Source organism: Amblyomma mixtum, chromosome 4, assembly GCF_055824585.1.
Source record: "Amblyomma mixtum isolate Tamu chromosome 4, ASM5582458v1, whole genome shotgun sequence".
Classification (NCBI taxonomy): Eukaryota; Metazoa; Arthropoda; class Arachnida; order Ixodida; family Ixodidae; genus Amblyomma; species Amblyomma mixtum.
The window spans coordinates 141,931,784-141,950,697 of record NC_143015.1 but is presented as its reverse complement, the minus strand read 5'-3'; the positions used below and the strand labels follow the sequence as shown (position 1 = coordinate 141,950,697).

General features: G+C 49.7%; 1 protein-coding gene across 1 annotated transcript; it reads left to right on the top strand.

Moving 5' to 3' along the window:
• The first annotated feature begins 1,066 nt into the window (after positions 1-1,066).
• Positions 1,067-18,540, top strand: LOC149348517 (uncharacterized). The gene is made up of 16 exons (XM_089588138.1): positions 1,067-1,182; positions 2,174-2,305; positions 3,077-3,252; positions 3,814-3,998; positions 4,696-4,825; positions 7,487-7,621; positions 8,615-8,718; positions 9,345-9,469; positions 10,515-10,627; positions 11,034-11,162; positions 11,343-11,442; positions 12,010-12,110; positions 12,713-12,862; positions 14,760-14,906; positions 15,530-16,363; positions 16,761-18,540. Exons 1-16 carry the CDS (start codon positions 1,122-1,124, stop codon positions 17,673-17,675), a joined length of 3,537 nt encoding a protein of 1,178 aa, XP_089444264.1. The 5' UTR covers positions 1,067-1,121; the 3' UTR covers positions 17,676-18,540.
• The last annotated feature ends 374 nt before the right edge of the window (positions 18,541-18,914 follow it).

Sequence of the window (18,914 nt, the reverse complement as noted above, 5' to 3'; positions counted from 1 at the left end):
GATCCGGCCTGTACGTTTATACCACCACCGCCGTGCACGCGCTATAGAAAACGTAAACGAAGAATAGCGTGTGCAGCAGAAAACGAGTCAGAAGAAGAAGAGTCACGGGCCACGTTGCACGCGCCGTTCACCGATCTCCCGCTGCACAGGCCTTCGCAGCATTTGCCCGTATTGCTGGCTATTTCCATCGGACAACTCAAGTCTGGATCTCCCGGCCCCGGAGTGTCCCGCCTTTTCCTGGTCCTACCTGGCCTCCTGCCACCATGACGGAAAGCGAGGAGGGAAGCACGTCCAGCGAGGTAGGCCTAACCTACGCGGGAGAACCTGAGTATCTCCAAACTATGCTGGCACTTTTGCGGTTCTTACGGATTTCGACGGGGAGCGAAATCTGTCCCCGCGGCTCAGGTTCCAGCCGACAACGATCGCTGCGTACGAAGGAGTACGATCGCTGAGAAACCGATCAGTCATGATCACAATCAGCCTGACTACGCCCACTGCAGGGCAAAAGCGTCTCCCATGTCTGTCTAATTAACCCTGTCCCTCGCCAGTCGCGGCCACCGTATTCCTGCAAACCTCAATCTCATTCGCCCACCTAACTTTCTCCCGCCCCCTGCTGCGCTTACCTTCTCTTGGAATCCACTCAGTTACCCTTAAGGACCAGCGGTTATCTTGCCTTCGCATTACATGCCCTGCCCAAGCCCACTTCTTCCTCTTGATTTCGACTAGGATGTCATTAAACGGCGCCTGTTCCCTGACCCACTCCGCCCGCTTCCGATCTCTCAACGTTACACCTATCATTTTTCTTTCCATAGCTCGCTGCGTTCTCCTTAAATTAAGCTGAACCCTCTTTTTTAGCCTCCGCCGCCGCTTAAAATAGTTGCTTGTAGCTATCCAATAGAAATGCAAGGTAGTCCTGTACACCCCTCGCCCTCGAACACTCGTACAACCTAGTGCCCACTGTGCAACAGCGCTCGAGATGTATGGCCATGCAATGGCCGTTCTGTGCTGAACACTGCGTGACGTGTAGGCTACAAGGGTGCACGCATCCCTTGTGTACGCAGGAGACGACCACGCAGGCGGGCTTCCAGAGCCGGGCGCACAAGCTGGCCACGCTGTTTATCATGACGGCCGGCAGCGCCAACGCCACCCGCTTTCCCGAGATGTCCATCGCCCACGGAGGAGGTGGGACCTCGTGTATTTTTTTTCGCCAAAGGCCGTTAGGGATGCGTTCAGTGACCATAGAATGGGCCTGTGAGATGCAGGACCTTTTGAGCATTGTGGCCTCATGTCCAGAATTTTTCGGCATCAGTTATAGTTGTGGGACATGTGGAATGTTGTAAAGTTGTTACGGAAATATTCAACCTAAAGTGCCATTTTTTTTCGATTCATATGAAAATCTTGTTATAGTTATCCCATCGCTTGCATGGAGTAATTAAGACCGCCCTAGAAAACCAATGGGAACGTTTTTGACGATAGCAAAAACGTTAATAGCAAACAAATGCAAGCTTGCTGAGGGGGAGATCTGCGGAGATATTGATTGTTACTGTGGAATATAACGAGATATAAAAAAAATAGCGTTCACGAACCACTTCCCGCTGAACCATACGCTTGTCCCGAATTTCTGAGTATGGTATATCAACACGGTTCTTTTCGGTAGTAAGATTAGCGCGTTCGCTCTGATCACTCTTTGATAGCTCCAATACAGCTTTGCCTATTGCTATGGAGTTAGAAAGATGTTCGCACTGACGAGGGTGTTCTCTTCCAAAACCGGGATTGTGGTATGACCACTAAAGAGCCACCTTAATTCTCTCGCCTCGAACCTCAACCTTAAGAAGAAAGATTTCATACTAGGCCCCAGCTGTGAATAATTTGCGAGTGCCATGCTACTGGGAATGTTGGCATGACTTCTGGCTTTGGTAATTAAACGGATCTTGTGAGTATAAAACACCAAAAAGGGGCTCGCACTTTGAACCGAGAATAATCATAGCCCAATGAAAGCTTTAGATGCTGTAAATACTGATCTCAGGACCGTTTCCGTCTCTTCGGTATAAGTCGTGCCTTGTGAGAACCCACTTCTTCTCACCTCTACCCCTGTCCTTGTGGCGTACGTATTCTTCAGTTCCTAGCTTATCAACCGTTAAGAGACGTGTATATATGTATGGCGCTCTTGAAGTTCCGTTCATGCTGGCCTACCTGGCGCTGCTGGTCGGCGTGGCGATGCCCGTCATGCACCTCGAGAGCAGCCTGGCCCAGTTCTCCGAAGACGGAAACCGCGGCATCTTCGGCGCAGTTCCACTCTTCATAGGTGCGTCGTCGCTAACGACGGGCACTATCAGTTCTCCGGCGTCGAATAGTTGGTTGCTCCTAATTTATTAATGTTCAGAACAGCGCCACAAAGTGCTTAACAAAAATAAATGCTCATACAACAGAGCGCCGCTGTTGGTCGTCAGTGATTTTTTCTTTGAATACTTGCGCCACTTTTCGGAGTATTGGCTGGTCAAGAACCTACATCAGCTGATGGCGTGCCTATGACAAATGCATCGATGCATGTACTTGCGCGAAGTGGCATATGTGCATTCAGTATAAGGCATTTCAACTTCGTACCCGTATTATCAGCCTAAAGGACTTCATTGTTTAAGTAATATTTTTTTTAGAATGCGCACAGTTTCATCCAGTTTATCCTCTGCAATGAGCTCCTGGTGGTGACAAACAACTTAAAATTCTTGAGCGCATGGACTCTTTCATGTCTAACATTCTGGCACAAAAATTTTGAATATTGGAAAATTGTAAAGTACTCGTATGAAAATATTAAAGGTAATGGTCCATTCTTCCGATCTGTAGCAAAGTTTTTGCATCGCTCGCATGGCGCAGTTAAAACTGCCACACTAAAGCAATTGATGAGGAATGCAATATTCTCCCTTTTGTGTAGGAGGTCCTTGGAAAATAGCATAAATAAATAGAAAGAGAGCCTCCTAAATGGGCTAACGCTTGATTGTAATTTCACTGCAGCTAAGATAATGCGAAATCAACATTCTAAAAACAATATTAATATAATGATTTGGGCGCCCGCTTACAGGCCTGGGCTACACCATGAGCCTGTGCGCGGTGGTGCACATCTTGGGCGACTCGGTGACGCTGTCCCAGCACCTGCTCCACCTGGTGTCCTCGCTGCGCAACCTCCTCTCGTGGAGCGGTGGCTGCCCCTCCGGGGAACTGGTGGCCAGCGACCGGGCATGCTACGTCGCGCCGGCGGTGAGCCTCCTCTGTGCACGCGTCACCCTGCTCTTCGTTGAGTAACGACGACGTGACAGTCTTTGTCGAAAGTTCCCGATCCACTTAACGCCCGGGTGCGACAGCAGTCCTCGGTTGGTGCAGTCGGCTCCTTCTCCTACTTATTACCCCCTTCCCTTCGAAAACTACATTTCCTTTACCAGGGAGGGTGCTATTAGGTATTTCAGGCACAATACTGAACCTCTCCTCAAGGACACAGTCAAGACCCCTTGCTGCTACTACAACCGCTCCCAACATAACAACTGCTACTATAATTACTACTGGGTTTGCTAGTGCTTCTTGCTACCATAAATTGCTAACTGCATAAGCCGCCTCATCGCGGGATCCGGACCGGAGTACTGTTAACTGTTCTTCTCTCCTCTGTCAGCGTGCAAGATAGTAGCTGAGGCAGAGTGTAGCAAATGAAAGAATGAAGGTGCCACAAGACAGGCCGCGTACATGCGGACCACTACTGCCTCTATATAGTGTACTTGTTAGGCTGGGACGCTAACTCTGCTTTCTTGCGCCCCCACCGCATCGCAGCCGCTGTGCAGTAACGTGCGCTCGCGGCTGGCGGAGTCGTTCCGTCGGGAACAGCTCGATCAGGGGCTGCCCACATCCGGTGGAGACGATGGTGGTCTGGTGGTCGCGGTGCCCGCCAGAGACTACCACCACGAAGCTGCAGGCTGCATACCTGGAGTCTATAACCCTGTACACCAGCCGCAGTCGTGAGTGGAATATATCCACCATCTTCATTCAACGCTTGCACTCTTTCACTACGCCGCTTTCCGTCACTGAACACAGTAGATTTGCGTATCACGTACGCTGGGCAATGACCCACACTAGGAGAGTTGTGCAATAAGTTATACTTCGAGGGCTGCAAGTGCTCTTAGTAAGCAATGCAATTGGAAGACGCTGTGTTCTCGTGATAATTATAGCTGAAATCAACAAGAGGAGATGAACGTAAGCTCGGTATCTAACCTGAATAACAGGCAACCGAAGGTCTCTTGGGTATCGGGGGATTTCAAGGGAAACGGAGTGCAGCAACTCGGCCAGAGCGGCAGGTGGCCAGTTGCAGTTGATAAGTCTGCAGGGATAAGGTGCCTGCGGCTGGCGCAGGATAGGATTTATTGAGGGTCAGTGCTAGAGGGCTTTGCCCTGCAGTAGAGGTTGTGTAGGCTGAAGTTGATAGTGACCACATTTCCGAAATTCTGGAGTATTGTCATTGCGAGGGTTCGGTGTTCCACCATCGGTGCACTATGCAGCGCATGTCATCGTGACAGAATAGATACGATGAGACGATAGGACGAGTCTTGTGCTTTTGCTGCAACATAGGGGGCCTGTTTATGTTTATTACACCTTCTGCATGAGCGTTCGTTAACCACGCTTATGAGAGAGAGGTGACCCCTTCGTGGACCCCCGCAGGCGCCGTGCCGGAGTCCCCTGGGACGGCGGCTCCTTGGACGAGATCCGGGCGCAGCCACTGCTCTCGCTGGCCGCCGTCTGGGTGCTGGTGTTCGCCCTCGCTCGCCACGGACTCACCAGCGCCAGGCGGGTAAGGAGGAAGACGGGCTTGAGGGGGGGGGGGAGGGGGGGGCTGTGGAAAAGAAAGGCGCGGCAGCCGTGTCAGGGAGGGGTGACAGAGATGTGGCTTGGTTTGTGGTTCATGGGAGCTAAACGTCCATAGGAGCTAAGGCTGTTAGGGACACCGTAGTGGAGGGCTACGGAAATTTCGACCACCTGGGGTTCTTTAACGTGCACTGACATCGCACAGTACACGGGCATCTAGCATTTCGCCTCCATCGAAATTGGACCGCCGAGGTTGGGATCTAACCTCGCGTATCTCGCGTATCTCGGGTCAGCAGCCGCAGCCGAGCCCCATAACCACTGAGTCACCGCGGAGGACTGAAGGAGAAATGTGATGCGAATTAGCGCCGGGCGAATTCGGCCAATAGTTGTCTTAAAACAGCTCTGACATACCGCAGCGTACCGGCTATTACAGTTACAGCTGTTAGGCGTTGGCATCGGCGTAACAACATGCAGTGCTGACTGGTCCACATGCCGTGAAGTCGTGCATGCTGTACTGAAACGAAACATTGCAACGCATCCGTCTGAGTCCTCTGTACGCACTGACACCACGAGAGTGACAGCTTAGGGATGTGACGTGCACTGTGCCAGTCAAGACAGCATGTATAATACAAACTGAAACACTAGTCTGTGCTATGTAACACCTGTCGGTCATTCTCACGTTACACAGTGGAAATGTCGGGGATGCCAGGATTCAACACCCTGACGGGTGTTTTCCTAAGTTTGTTTATAGCGATGGAGCAACAAGGGTACACGAAGTATTGAATTCTCTTCTTCGCCGCGCCAATAGCTAACGCCGTCAGGGCACAACTTGGTCGTTGAACGTGCGCTGCCTTGTTTTTGTTTTATTCTCTTTCGCATTTATTCCATTTAAGAACTGCGTTAAATAGTAATCAGTCTGCACATGCGCATATGTGTTGCAATGCTTACGCAGCGAACGTTGTCAGAAAAGAGGCTTTCCTTCACTTCTTTTTTGCACTCCCCTTGCGGGAGCAGCTATAAAATCCCATATACTCTTTTAAAGCTATCCCTAAATTCACCTTGAGAGAGTGAACATCATATCCTTTTGCGTACGGGGCCATGCACATATCTACTGTGCCATGTTTGGAAAAAAAAACTGCCTGTTGGAACTGCGGTAGGGCAGGAGCCTTATTAGCTCCCAGAATAGACTGCGTGGTGGTAGTAAGAGCTTTATCAGATGCACTGGATGGGATTTAGGGGAGAGTGGAGGGTTTCACCGCTCATTTCAGAGTGAAAAAAATGCTGCACCATTCCTATCCCCCTTCACGAAATTAAAAAGTCTCCTAACAGAAGTAGAGCGGTGGAAGCAGCATGGACACATTTCGCAAAGACGGAAAAGATAGTGACCATGAGCAATCTGAGCGTGTATATACGCATGAGTGCCTATAAGTTACCCAAATGAGTTATCCAGGTTTCTGGGGACTTTGTTGTTATCCAGGTTAAGTGCCCGTCCACAGAGGAATAGACAAAATATACAGACACAGGGAAAGCAATAGACCATATTGTTACGTGACGGCAAGCGATGAAGAAAGGACTGCATGACCGATGGCGATGATATGATTTAATATCTGCGAGCCTAGCACGAGCGCTCCTGCCCATGCCACTGCCCGCTTCGTCGTCTTCTAGTCCGTCACATGACTCGGGGCCACGAAGCGATCGTCCCGATCGCGCGAACTAGAAGAATGCCACAGACGATGTCAAGCAGGACGTGACGATGGGCGTGGCAGAACATATGAACAGAGAAGAGAAGATGAAGGGCTTGCCGTTACGATGAAAGAGGTGATGAGCGGGTGAAGCCAGGTCCACGAAGACTGAGGAGCCGCCGGTTTCTGGAAGTCAACGTCGAGGCCCGTGGACGCACCCAACGGCAGGGGCGGGGGTACTTGTTTCTCGTGTGAGTGTCGGTGGTCAATGGGTTCTCTGGTCAGTGGTGGCGGTCTCGGTTCAGTGGGGTCGTAGGTCGTTGGGTCTTCTAGGTTCGTTCTCATGTGGGTTCTCATGTGGGCGGTGAGTGGGGTCACAGGGCAGTTGCGGCGGTCGTTGTGTCTTCTGGTCGGGGCTTGGGACGGGGCGGTGAAGAGCGGCGGCGTCGGGGCATACCTGGCAGGCTGGGGAAGCGCCGGGAGGTGCGAAGCCGTGAGCTCTCCACAGAAGACCTCGGTGTACAGCAGGCTCCTAAGCTCCGGGACCGGGATGAAGAAGGTACCCCGCACCTTACACCAAATGTTACGTGACGGCAAGCGATGAAGAAAGGACTGCATGACCGATGGCGATGATATCTGCGAGCCTAGCACGAGCGCTCCTGCCCATGCCACTGCCCGCTTCGTCGTCTTCTAGTCCGTCACAATATACTAAATGCATTAAATATGGCCGAATTATTAGCGCACCAGCTATATGCAGATGATCAACAGTTGTCCAAATACTTTTAGCAGAAGTTAAAACACAGTCTATGGTATTCCATGCCCGATAAGGTCTTGCGTCGAGCTTTAGGTCGCTCGTAAATGACAGCAGTGTGCTCCCCGATGCGCCGTTCGAAACTTCTGAATAGGTGTGTGGACGAGTGCACTTTCTGAAATGCCTCACACCTGGCATGGCCCCTTTTCCGCAGTTCTTCTACGCTATGGTCCTCCTGCACCTGGTGACAACCGCACTGCTCCTGGTGCGCGGAGCTGCCCTGCCCGGTGGCCTGGATGGTCTCGGCATGCTGTTCTACGCCGACTGGGGCAGCGTGGTCAACGTAGAGGTCAGTACTGGAGCAGCGTACGAGGTCCACTGCTAGTGGCCTTCGGTTCTGCAGCCCAGCTGTTTGGGCTCTTGTTTTTAGTATAGCAGCTTACAGCAGTGCGATAATCATCACTATCATCATCATCATCAACATCAGCCTGACCACGCCCACTGCAGGCAAAGGCTTCTCCCAAGTCTCTCCAAATAACCCTTTCTTGTGCCAGGTGCGGCCACCGTGTCCGCGCAAACTTCTTAATCTCATCCGCGCTCCTTACTTTCTGCCGCCCCCTGCTACGCTTGCCTTCTCTTCGAATCCACTCCGTTACCCGTAAGAACCCGAGGTTATCTTGCCTCCGAATTAAAAGCCCCGCCCAAGCCCATTTCTTCCTCTTGATTTCGACTAGGATGTCATGAACCCGCGTTTGTTCCCTTACCAACTTCGATACGTTCTTACCCAGTTTTCGTATTACGTGTGCCTGAACCACGATAACACCGTACTGTCGGAGACGACGATCTCTAACACATGAGCCTCTCCAGAAACTGATACCCATGATTAGCCAATAGGTGCAGAACACACTTCTGGAGATAAAGGTCGGATATGCGGGCTGGGAAGTTTGGCACTGAAATGAGCTTGTCCCTGAAATACATGGCACCTACGGCCCAAAAGCACTTTTCGGGCGTCATGGAGACTTTTGTCGTCAGTCGTATAGCCATATACATTATACAACGCACTGGAGGCCACTGTGGTGCGATTTGCGCTCAGTAACAACTGAATGCGACAGGATGCTCAATGAGAAAGGCTATAACTTCTCGACAGGGAGCTGCAACCATAAATTTTCTCCACCCTTCAATCTCCCAAAGCTTTATGAAAGAAGCTTAGACAGCATCTTCCTTGTTGTGACCCCAGCTTGCTTTTTCCTACGTATTGGTCGCAAATGAGCGAATTTGTACCGGTCGATAATCACTGCAGTGACATTTGTATGCCACAACGATCGCTCTCTCCACCCGCCAGATGTGGTCCGACGCCCTCTACGTGTGCCTTGAGAGCGTGGGCGTCACGGGGTCCGTCTACCTTGGCGTCGCGAGGCTCAACCACTTCAAGAACGACTACCACGAGTGAGGAGCTTCCATGTGGCTTTATGCAACTCGCATCTCTCCGGAATCTCGCTATAAGCAGCTGGACCTTGACCACAATAACTGTTTCTGGTCGAATTATTCATAAATTGTTCTAGTTTTATGTCATTTATTTCGTTTACCGGAAATACCTAGAATGTGCGCGATATGTGAACGGTTCGGGTACGATTGAATGAAACCGGACATACAAAAAGTGAAGCTTATTCCAGCGTTAAAGATTGCTGAACATGCAAAGGGCGACATTCAACACAATTTGATTCTTACCACGTTGCGTGTGTAACGCACTCAAAACGACGGACAGCCTTTGCCAGATGTTCACGTGCCGTTATGTAAGGGAACAAAAAATTGGCCATTTATTATTCTTCTCGGTAATGCGGTCCTAGGTAGACCGAGAGTGGATGATGCAACTGTTACTAACAAAGCATACTCACCAGTTACTGCTGCTCTTCAGCGGCTTGAACAACTCCATTCGCTCCTTAACGGCGCCATCGGCCAGTCGGCGGATCGGCCTTTGACAACGGCCGAAAATAAGCGAACCAAAAGCGTTGCTCGAGGCGTGTTCCATGGTTAGAAGTGCTTCAACTTCCTGTCGATTTCGCCCTTTTCAGAGATGTCATCTTTGTGCTGGCGGCCGACACAGCGACCAAGGGTCTGCGCACGGTGATCACCTTCATGTTCCTGGGGCACCTCTCCGACAGCATCGGCGTCGACATCCGCATGCTCGTCGACTCGGGTGCGCGTTTTCGGCATATTATCTAATACAGTCCGCATATACGTACTATAAGTTAAATTCTAATGTGGATAATAAACTAAGGTATGAATAATGCGGTACTCCGAGTCACAGTACAGAGGGCAAAATGCTTGTCTAGAACACGTTCTGGGCGTGTTTTGAAGTGAGCACCCGATATCTAGCAATAACATTTTGTTAAAAATAGTCTGGAGTAAGCATGTCCAGTAGAACTCATAGGAGTTCATTGTCATTTCTTGCCTTCCTTGTCGCTGCGGCTTGAGGAGCTGCGGAAAACTCAATTCGGTCGTTATAGACATGTGTTTTGCCCTCTGTACATACTGCACTGAAAATAAAGTACCCAACTCTGTCCAAATACAATAATACAATGCGTGTCTTATGCCTTATGTAGGGTTATGTGTCTGCATCTTTTTCTACACCAGACGCGTGTTGTCGCTAAAACTCCAACGTATATAACGGTGTATATAGGGTATTTTACAATCTGGCTTCGTAATCTCGGAAGACGTCGTACTAGGAAGCGCTAAAAAAATTCACTGGCGGTTCAATAAGCCACTTCTTCTACTGCTAAACCGTGATGCTTAGAGATTGCTATAGAGACAACCTTCGGGCTTTTGCCGATAGTCTTGGGTTCTCAGAAGCCCCTCAAGCTCCCAGAAAATAAAAAAGCGGCCGTTGACAACGACAATGAAGAATTGTGGTTCTTACCTTCTCTTTTGTGCGATATAGTACGGAAAGCCCATTTCGTCCGGTAATGAGTTAATCAAAGAATGTGCATCGTGCCGCCTCAGTGCGCTTAATGATGTCTTGAAAGTACAGCCTACACAGCAGAAGAAAGCCCGTCCATTGACCTGGCAGCCGCTTTATCGTCGCTCGATGGAAGCTTAGCGCGTAGTGTTCAATGGATACCGTCCAGAATAAATGTTTATAATAAGATACACCAGTTTTTCGTGCTTATCACCAAAGCCCTTCTACTCACGCTGCTATAAAATGTGAATCTGCAACAATCATTCCGCCCTACCCACCGGTGCAGAGTCCGACCCCTCGGCGAGCATCGTGCCCCAGGCCATGAGTGCGGTGCCGTGGCAGCAGTTCTGGGGACACGTCCACTCCCTGTGGATCGTCTCCACGGTGCTCCCCAAGTTTGTGAGTGCGCACTTCCTTTGACTGTGTTGCTTTGTTACATGGCGTAGAAGTGCATTGTTTCGAATGTGGGGTCTAAAGACGCAAAGCTGTATGCGGGCTTTCATGGACTCTGTTGCTGAGGGCATTTGATTAATTTCGGCCAGCAAGCGTCCCTTAACGTGCACTGACGTGGCACAGCGTTTTTATATTTCTCCTACATCGAAATGCAGCGATCGAAGCCTTGGTTAGGTTTCGTGACTTGATTAGGTTTATTATGTTTATAGCCCTGATTAGGTTAATATAACTGTACAAACCATTTTTCTGGTCTCTCGTGATGTGCCCGAAACTCTAACATGCGTTCCATCAAAATTAACTTTCCAGGGTGATTTAAATCTTTTTTTTTCTTCTCCCTGCATTGAATATATAGCTGATTGTGCCGGACATCCTGCTGGAGCTGCTGGCCGCCTCGCACCCTCTTGTGTTGGCCAACCGGACCCTGGTGCACTTCTTCCTCTGCGCCCTGCTCGTCACCGCCACCACCGTGGTCTGCAGCCCCGTAAGTGAAGACACCACAGTATTCCTCGTTGTCCCTTGAAGGGGCTGGTGACTATTGTTTGTGGAAACAGTAGCACGCGTCATGACGTTATACAGGCACACTTTCAGCGTATTTAATCTACGCGAGTATAGGCAGTACACTGCAACTTGCTTCCTTTTTGTGTTCCTCCACCGGCCCCAGGGTGGCGCCACAATGGCGTCCATTTTCGTTCACAACCAGGACCGGGACCTGCGCTTCTTGGTGCTGCTCCTGGAGTCTGTCGTGGTGCTGCAGTTCTGCGGTGCGTTGCCACTATCCAGGACAGCCTATATATTTCCTGTTCTTAACGTGAAAAGAGCACACGTTTAACGAAGGGCGTGTGAGGGCCATAGTCTTAACGAGGTGCCTTGCCTTACGTATACTGACATTTCAACGAGTGTCATTTTTCGTACTTTGGGCAACTTATCTCAAAAGGAAGTAAGCCATTCACAATTGAAAGCAATGACCGCCGATTTTGGCATTCTAGTTTGCTGGAGGCAAGCAAGGCAGAAAGGTGATGGCTTTATAGGGTAAAGCACTGTACACATTCGTTCTGGTCGGCCTTGAATATAAAGATTTCCTTCCTAACAAAGAATTGGAGGCGGACGAAGCGACACCTGTTACCACTTTATTCAGTTCGTCGAGCAACACTGTTATGAACTGGGTTCAATCGATAAAAATCCCGCCATGCTGAGGCTGTAAGAAAGTGACGCGTATTATAGAAGTGAAGGGTCTATTCTTTTCATTGATTTTTTCTCGACTACACATGCCACGCGATTGATGGTCGAAGACCTTTCCTTCTCCAATGAATTCTGTTCTTGTCTCGCAGGCCTGCACAGGCTCAATATTATCTCCGAAATGATGACCGGCCGCGAATGCAGCTTCTTCGTGAAGGTGTGCTGGACGTCGGTCATTCCCATCACCGTAATTGTGAGTGGCCGTGAAGCCAGTTTTTCTGCCATTAGCAGCCATTTTCACCCACTGGATGCTCACAAGGCGTGCGTGCTGGGGACGCATTCGCAACTCAAATGATATTGCACTCCAAGGAGAAAGGAGTCACAAGGTAGTAAACTATCTTCTAGTGCGTTCCGGTTTATACAAGTGACCTGCGCTGGAAGGCAGTTTACTCCATTATTATTCTCATTTAGGCGTATTCGTGTTTAATCTGCACTCCCGGCCGGTGGCGCAGCGTGCCATTTATAGCAATGATGTTCCCTTCGGAGGTTGTGCTCTTTTTCAGGGAAGTTTCGCAGCGAAATTTGGCGAAAAATCACGGGTTCGCGGAAAATTTTAGGACTCAAAATTTTCTTCCTTTTTTATTGCTTTATTTTCAAAAGCTACTGTAAGGAAAAAGGACAGACATAGGGACTTTTTGGGTCAAATAGAAGATTCGAATATGGTGTGGAGCATCACTGTTTTGACTGCAATATTAGAGAAAAAATTGGTCGTTGTTAGCAAGGGTTAAGGCCGGAGCGCTTACTACTGCGTAAAATTTCGCATCTCCTTAAGGGTTATTGTCTCTTCCTTTGCAGTGCATCTTTTTCGTGGAGGCAACCTTTGGGTACAAGGGAGCCAGCTTCCAGTACCCCACGTGGACCTACGCTGTCACGGCGTGGCTGTATCTCGTGCAGCTCAGTTGCATCCCAGTGTTTGCCATTGTCTTCATGAACGAAACTGGTCTGGTGAGTGAAGTAATGAGTCAATGAGGACGCGATTAGCTGAGAAAACTCCCGAAGTAGAAAGCCAAATTTCATACAAATGTATGCAATTGGGCGCTTTTAGGAGTAATTCTGAATGCACTTTAATAAGCCCTACATGCTGTGTCTGTGCTTTTCATTGACGTTTACAATTCAAGAATGAGGCGGTAAATGCACTTTAAAAGAGTTTCTTCAACCAGTCGTACCCTCCGACTGGTTGCGATTAACCTGTCGATGTCATGACACTTGTTGGCGCCATTGGTTAGAGGGAGTCCTTTGAACGCCATCTGCTTTGAATTGAAGGCTTGAGTGGCATGCAACTCTGGAAATCTGATCACTGCTTACCACCAGCGTCTCTCTCTCGAATCAAGTGGAGCACTTGTGTTCTTTTCTGGTAATGAAAGGAGTCAAACACATACGCTCTTAGGAGAACATGGCTGTAGGCCCTCCTTAACGCATAACATACCTGAAAAAAAAAACAAAAAGAGCACAGGACGATGGAGTGGATCACAGCAATGCGGTCTTGTCGCCTCCCATCTATTTTTTTTTCTCGGGTCTATTGCGACTTTCATTTACGACCTAAAATTCAAAGAAGCTATCGTACCTAATTTTCATGAGCTGAACAAATCAAATTTAATGGAAGATATACAAAGTTCACTCAGAGGAAGTGGAGAAAACACGTTTCGTGCTCGAAATACATACTGCGCTATAATGACCGCACTTGCCTAGACAGCGATAACTCATGTTGCCGAAAAGTAAACTCCCCCTGACACTTGTTGATTTTGTTCTTTAATGCATCATAATGGAGTTCTTCTCAACTGAACCTTTCTATCCGCTTGACTAGGACATACACGAATGTATATACATAATAACAAGCTGCTGTGAAAAATTGTTGCCGCGCAAAATAGATAAAAATGAGCCATATTAAATTTCTGAACAATACACGCTACAAACTTTGCCGAGGCATTTTCTCACGTCGAGCTCTCTCTTAATGCACCCAGTTTCAAGTATTTCACACCTGATAAAGACCAACATTTGCCCGGAGGAGATAAGTACTCCTAAAAAACGCTGGAGATATTTGAAACCGGTAACTTTTGAGCACTATAAGGCGTTCTACCCCAAGGCCGTCCTATCGACAACAGTCGTCATGCTCGTGGATAGCATACTGAATCCATGCACGGCAGTCTAGAAGGAGTGAACACAGGCAACAGCGGGTGGCTGTCAGGAAAGCTGCTAGTGCTTAGCTGGAATTTTTTGGTCAACATGGCTGCTTCTGTAGGTATTACCTGCATGTCTTGTTTGCAGATTTCAGCCACTCAAGACTTGTACACAAACCTGGCGCTGACTTTACGGGCCACACATCAGCAGACCGCTAAACTAATCTCGATGAAAACTGCGAACTTACCGTCACTCTTTCATGTTGCTGTCGTCTTCCACACTTTTTCTCATCACTTTTCTGCAACCATGATTGACGCAGTGTGGCCGAATGCCGCAACGATCATCTAGCGGCGATATTTATCTCATCGAAAAAAAAAGTGTCACGCTTAAGCGCGAAACACAGCCGCGCCTACGCCCATTTCGCCTGCGATTGTACAAGTGACTGCATAAATTGTGTATTAGTTTTATGTCAAGAAGTGAATACAATCTATAGGTGCAAAACAATAAGAAAGTTTCATGTTTTCCCGCGCATTAACCAGTTTAGGATCGTATCCGGGCGCTTTCTTGCAGTGAGGATCCAGAAACAGTGAAGATGAATCCGGTGGGAAAAGGGTAGTGCCCACTACCTCCTCTGTACGGAGGGATCGCAGGTCATTTTTTTGCTAGCAATAGCTCCACGGTAGCAATCTCAATAAACAGCGCCTTCCCCCTCTCCCGTCGCCAGAATATGAGGGACTGCCTGGTCCCTCTTCCCGCGTGGGTCCCAGCCGCCTGGGACCAGGTCATGGTGTACAGGCAGCTCATGGTCCTGGAAGGAATGGACACCGAGGCCCGCCAGAAGACCCCGGATGGACAACGGCCGAGGGCGAAGGTGCTTCGCGTTTCAATGTTTAGCTCTTCTATGTTAAACATTCCTGGATAAAAATCCTGGACTATTGACGCAGATCGATTTGAGTTGGTCTTCAGTGTCTTTTCCATCTCAACTGAACAACTCGTGCTAACACCCTAAAAAGCCACTGCCCAGCTTTCCTAGACATTACAAACTAGCGCCATCTATTATGTGCATGCAGTGAACACCGCTTAACTCAACAGGGATATTTTAAACTTTTAATTTGGAGAAAACTAGAGATCCCGAGAGACTCAACGCGAACATGGCGAATATCATAGGTCAATTCTTCATCTCCGCTGCAAACTCTGAGCTTTAAATTGCTTCCTGCGTTTGTATTAACGATTTCCGACGGCCATAGGATATCAATGGCAGGTTCGAAAAATTACAAAATTACCGCGTTTATTTTCAACGCTCACAGCCACTAGGCACATGGGGGCAGACGTGCAAACGAAGTGTTTGTCCAGGTTGGCAAGGCTTTTTTTCGTACCTCGCTTTTCCAGAGCCTAAAACATGGATTTAGGGTGTTTCGCTAAGTGATGAAAAGCAAAAATTGTTTGGACCCATCTGAACTGAGGTTTGGGTCATCACATAAGAATGCCTTGCAGGTACTCCGTCGGGTGGCAGTGAAAAAGAGCGAGAGTTCCTCGTCGAGTACCGAGGTTCTCGGCAACCCTGATCTGTTCGTGGCCATCCACACGATTCCGAGCCCCGATTCGGGCAGCCTCGGCTCACCACGCAATCAGGCGGGCAATGCCGGCCCCAGCGGGGTCCCCGACTCTGGCACTGTCCACGTGTCTCGACGGCTGAGCTCCATCAGGCGGTCCATGTTGCGCCCCAAGCAGCCCATCGCGGAAGACGTCTCGTCGGAGGTAACGAAGAGCTCCCGACCCGTGGCAGCCTCCGTGGAAACATCGGGCAACGAACCTCCCGACCATCGGCCTCACAAGACAGGCTCAGACCGGGGAACATCGCTAGTCGAGGTCCCGTACACACCCGAAGTGCCGGGTCAAGCCGACAACCAGGTGGGCATCGCAACCTTACCACAGCCAGGTCCTCAACTGGCACCAGTTGCTCCAGACATTGCTTACAAGCTTCAAGAGGAAAAGCTATCAGGAAAAATGCAAGATTCTGCCGTCGTATTGCAGGATGAACATGCTGAACGCGAATCTCAGCAGAGTCGGGTCCAGAAAACTGCTTCTAAGAGTAAGCTGTCGAATAAGTCTAGCGTGGCCGAGTATGCTGAAGTTAAGCCCGAACAGAAGCCGGGAACTGTGTCACAAGGCAGCGGCGCTTCTGTGAAAAACGTGGCAGGTGTGCAGGAACTGCGTCCGGTGGAACACGGGACTGCCGCTGAAGCAGATCTTGCTCCCAAGCCCGACGCAGGGAAGACTGCGGGCTGTTTACAGGAGGAGCCCAAGGAAGCGTTAAAACGGCTGAAGGTAAACTTTCTTCTTTTCATTCTTTAGGGTGTAATCTAATGTTAGATGTGTTTCTTTCGTGTTTTACTTTAGTCCATTCAGGTTTTGTGAGCAGCCCTCATGTAATTTATCTTGAATATAGAAAACTGCCGACCGATCAGGAAACAATCTTTTCCCTGCGCCAAAACAATTTTGTTCCGAGACGAACTTCTGTCGCTCGAAACTGGGTTAATTATATATGCTGAGATCTGAAGACAATGTGGGTCTTCTCGTGGATTCTGTTGGACAACCTACTTCTACAACTTTTGTCGCCGTACAAACCGCGCAAGGCTGTCCTTATAATCAATGAACATGTGTCAGGGCATGCCGCCCAAGCAAAAGTTTGCTGCTAATACTATCCTCGTGGTACCCTGTGCAGGAAGGAGTGGTACTAAGGCGGCAGCGCCGGAAGCACAGGAAGGCGGCCTCAGCTCCACATGCTGTCCGCGCTGAATCACAAGACGACGCCAGAGCACCGGCCGTAGGCAGCCCGGAGAGCGACTCTGCCCGCCACACGGTCATCGTACGCGCTCCTTCGGTGTCCACCATCGACAAGTCTACGGCGTTCCGCTCTGTGCTGCGGAACCTACTCTTGAGACCAGAGGAGCGCGCCAATGTGTTGCAGCGGACCGGAAAGGTTACCTCCAGCGAAGCTGCACCGAAGGGGCGCATCTTAGCGTCCTCGCCCTGGTTTTCGCTCGACAGCCGACGGACAGCTCCTTCAACCGCGGTCGGTCCTCAAGAAACAACGGCTGTCAAGACGAGGCCTGTGCAGGAACTCTGCATTGCTGAAAGAGAGGGCGCTACTTCCGGAGGTGGTGGCATCTCTGGAGTGATGAGGGGCAGCAATGCGTCGCTGCATACCGGACAGCCGCCGGTCGCTGAGCCTCAGGCCAAGGATAATGCACCCTCGCAACACGCCAGACGACAAGCAAGAAGGAAGTTGAAGGCTGACGACTCTAAACGGAAGGTCTCCGCCGTCGGGTCGGTCCAGGAACATCAGAACCAGAAGAGACCTTCAATGCCATCTATTCCGGACAGTTCTAGAAATAAGAAGCCTTCCGGAAGCCAAGCAGAGTTGGTCTTTCACGCTTCCGGCACACAAGCGCCAGGAGAAGCTCCCAAAGAAACGCGTCCGCAGTCATCGACGGTTGTGTCGACGCGCTCTAAGCACTCCAAACGTGCAGATACAGATGGTGTCGGGAACACTGTTCGTAAATCGAGGAAATCCGCCGATGGTGAAAAGGACAAGGACAAGGACGGACGACAGAAACGTAATCGTGCGGAAACATGACCATTCGAAAAGCGTCCACTGCCGGGAACGTGGGCTACATATGACATAGCCTACGGGAGTTGCAGTCCAACTTGGCGTTTAATGGTGGTAGCCTAAAGCTTGAGAATTGTACTCTAGTGGAGAACTCTGCATTGTTATATTGCTCGTGTGATGAGCTGCTGAACGGCCTGAGATTAGTACAAGGTGCTGCAGAGCCCCCGACAGAAAAATTAAAACGTGGCGGCAAGGAAAGTCACACCGCTTGAGTGAGGCTTTACTCTGTTCTGAACATGCGTCTCACGCAAATTGACTTCTGTGCACAAAACAGTGCAAATATGCTGCGCATGGAAGTGCTTTTTACGGAGCGCCAATCATATTGCTTGGTTCGAGATTATTTGCGGTTGCATTAAGCAAGCTTGCACATAAACGTGCTCATCGGTGTTTTTATGCAGGTTTTGAAAGTCAGCTGTGCTCGAATACACGTAAGGTGGGCACGTGACACGCGTTACTGACTCAGCAGTGGTTTCTTGATGTGGAAATCCTAAACCGCATTTCAAGAATGTGTGTCTGAGCAGGGTAGGAATACGGATGGTGGGTGCTCGCATACGGGACCTACATTTGGCGCTGCTTATCCTTGTTCGAAACCACAAGCTGCATCTCGGACCACTGAAGCTATTAAAATGCTGTAGAGAGCTTCGTTAAGCAATAAAGTCTTTCATAAGGAGTACAACAATTCCGTCGGCCTCATGCTGGGATCTGGGATGAAACGCTTGGAAGGAGGCCAGCGATGTTGCTGTAATAGTGAGAGGGTCCGTAAACGAATGGAACAGCGAGCTATCAAAAGCGATAGGCGTAACGTTAGAAGACCAGAAGGGGGCAGAGAGGGCAAGGGAACCAACGCGAGTGAATAACATAATAGCCCCGCCGCGGTGGCTCAGTGGTTACGGCGCTCGGCTGCTGACACGAAAGACGAGTTCGATCCCGGCCGCGGCGGTCGAATTTCAATGAAGGCGAAATTCTAGAGGCCCGCGTGCTGTGCGATGTCAGTGCACATTAAAGAACCCCAGGTGGTCGAAATTTCCGGAGCACTTCACTACGGCGTCCCTCATAGCCTGAGTCGCTTCGGGACGTTAAACCCCAATAAACCAATAACATAATATTCGAAATCGAGGAATAAATAGGCCTGGGCAGCACATGTAACACGAAGGCAAGATCACCGCTGCTCTTTCAGGGTAATTCGGCGTTTTGCAGGAGAATGCA

Excerpts from the sequence above, each read along its gene's own strand:
- LOC149348517 (XM_089588138.1), top strand. The coding sequence starts at position 1,122 with ATGACGGCCGGCAGCGCCAACGCCACCCGCTTTCCCGAGATGTCCATC. Across the intron at positions 7,622-8,614 it reads GCAGCGTGGTCAACGTAGAG|ATGTGGTCCGACGCCCTCTA; the intron begins GTCAGTACTGGA and ends TCCACCCGCCAG. Across the intron at positions 9,470-10,514 it reads CCGCATGCTCGTCGACTCGG|AGTCCGACCCCTCGGCGAGC; the intron begins GTGCGCGTTTTC and ends CCACCGGTGCAG.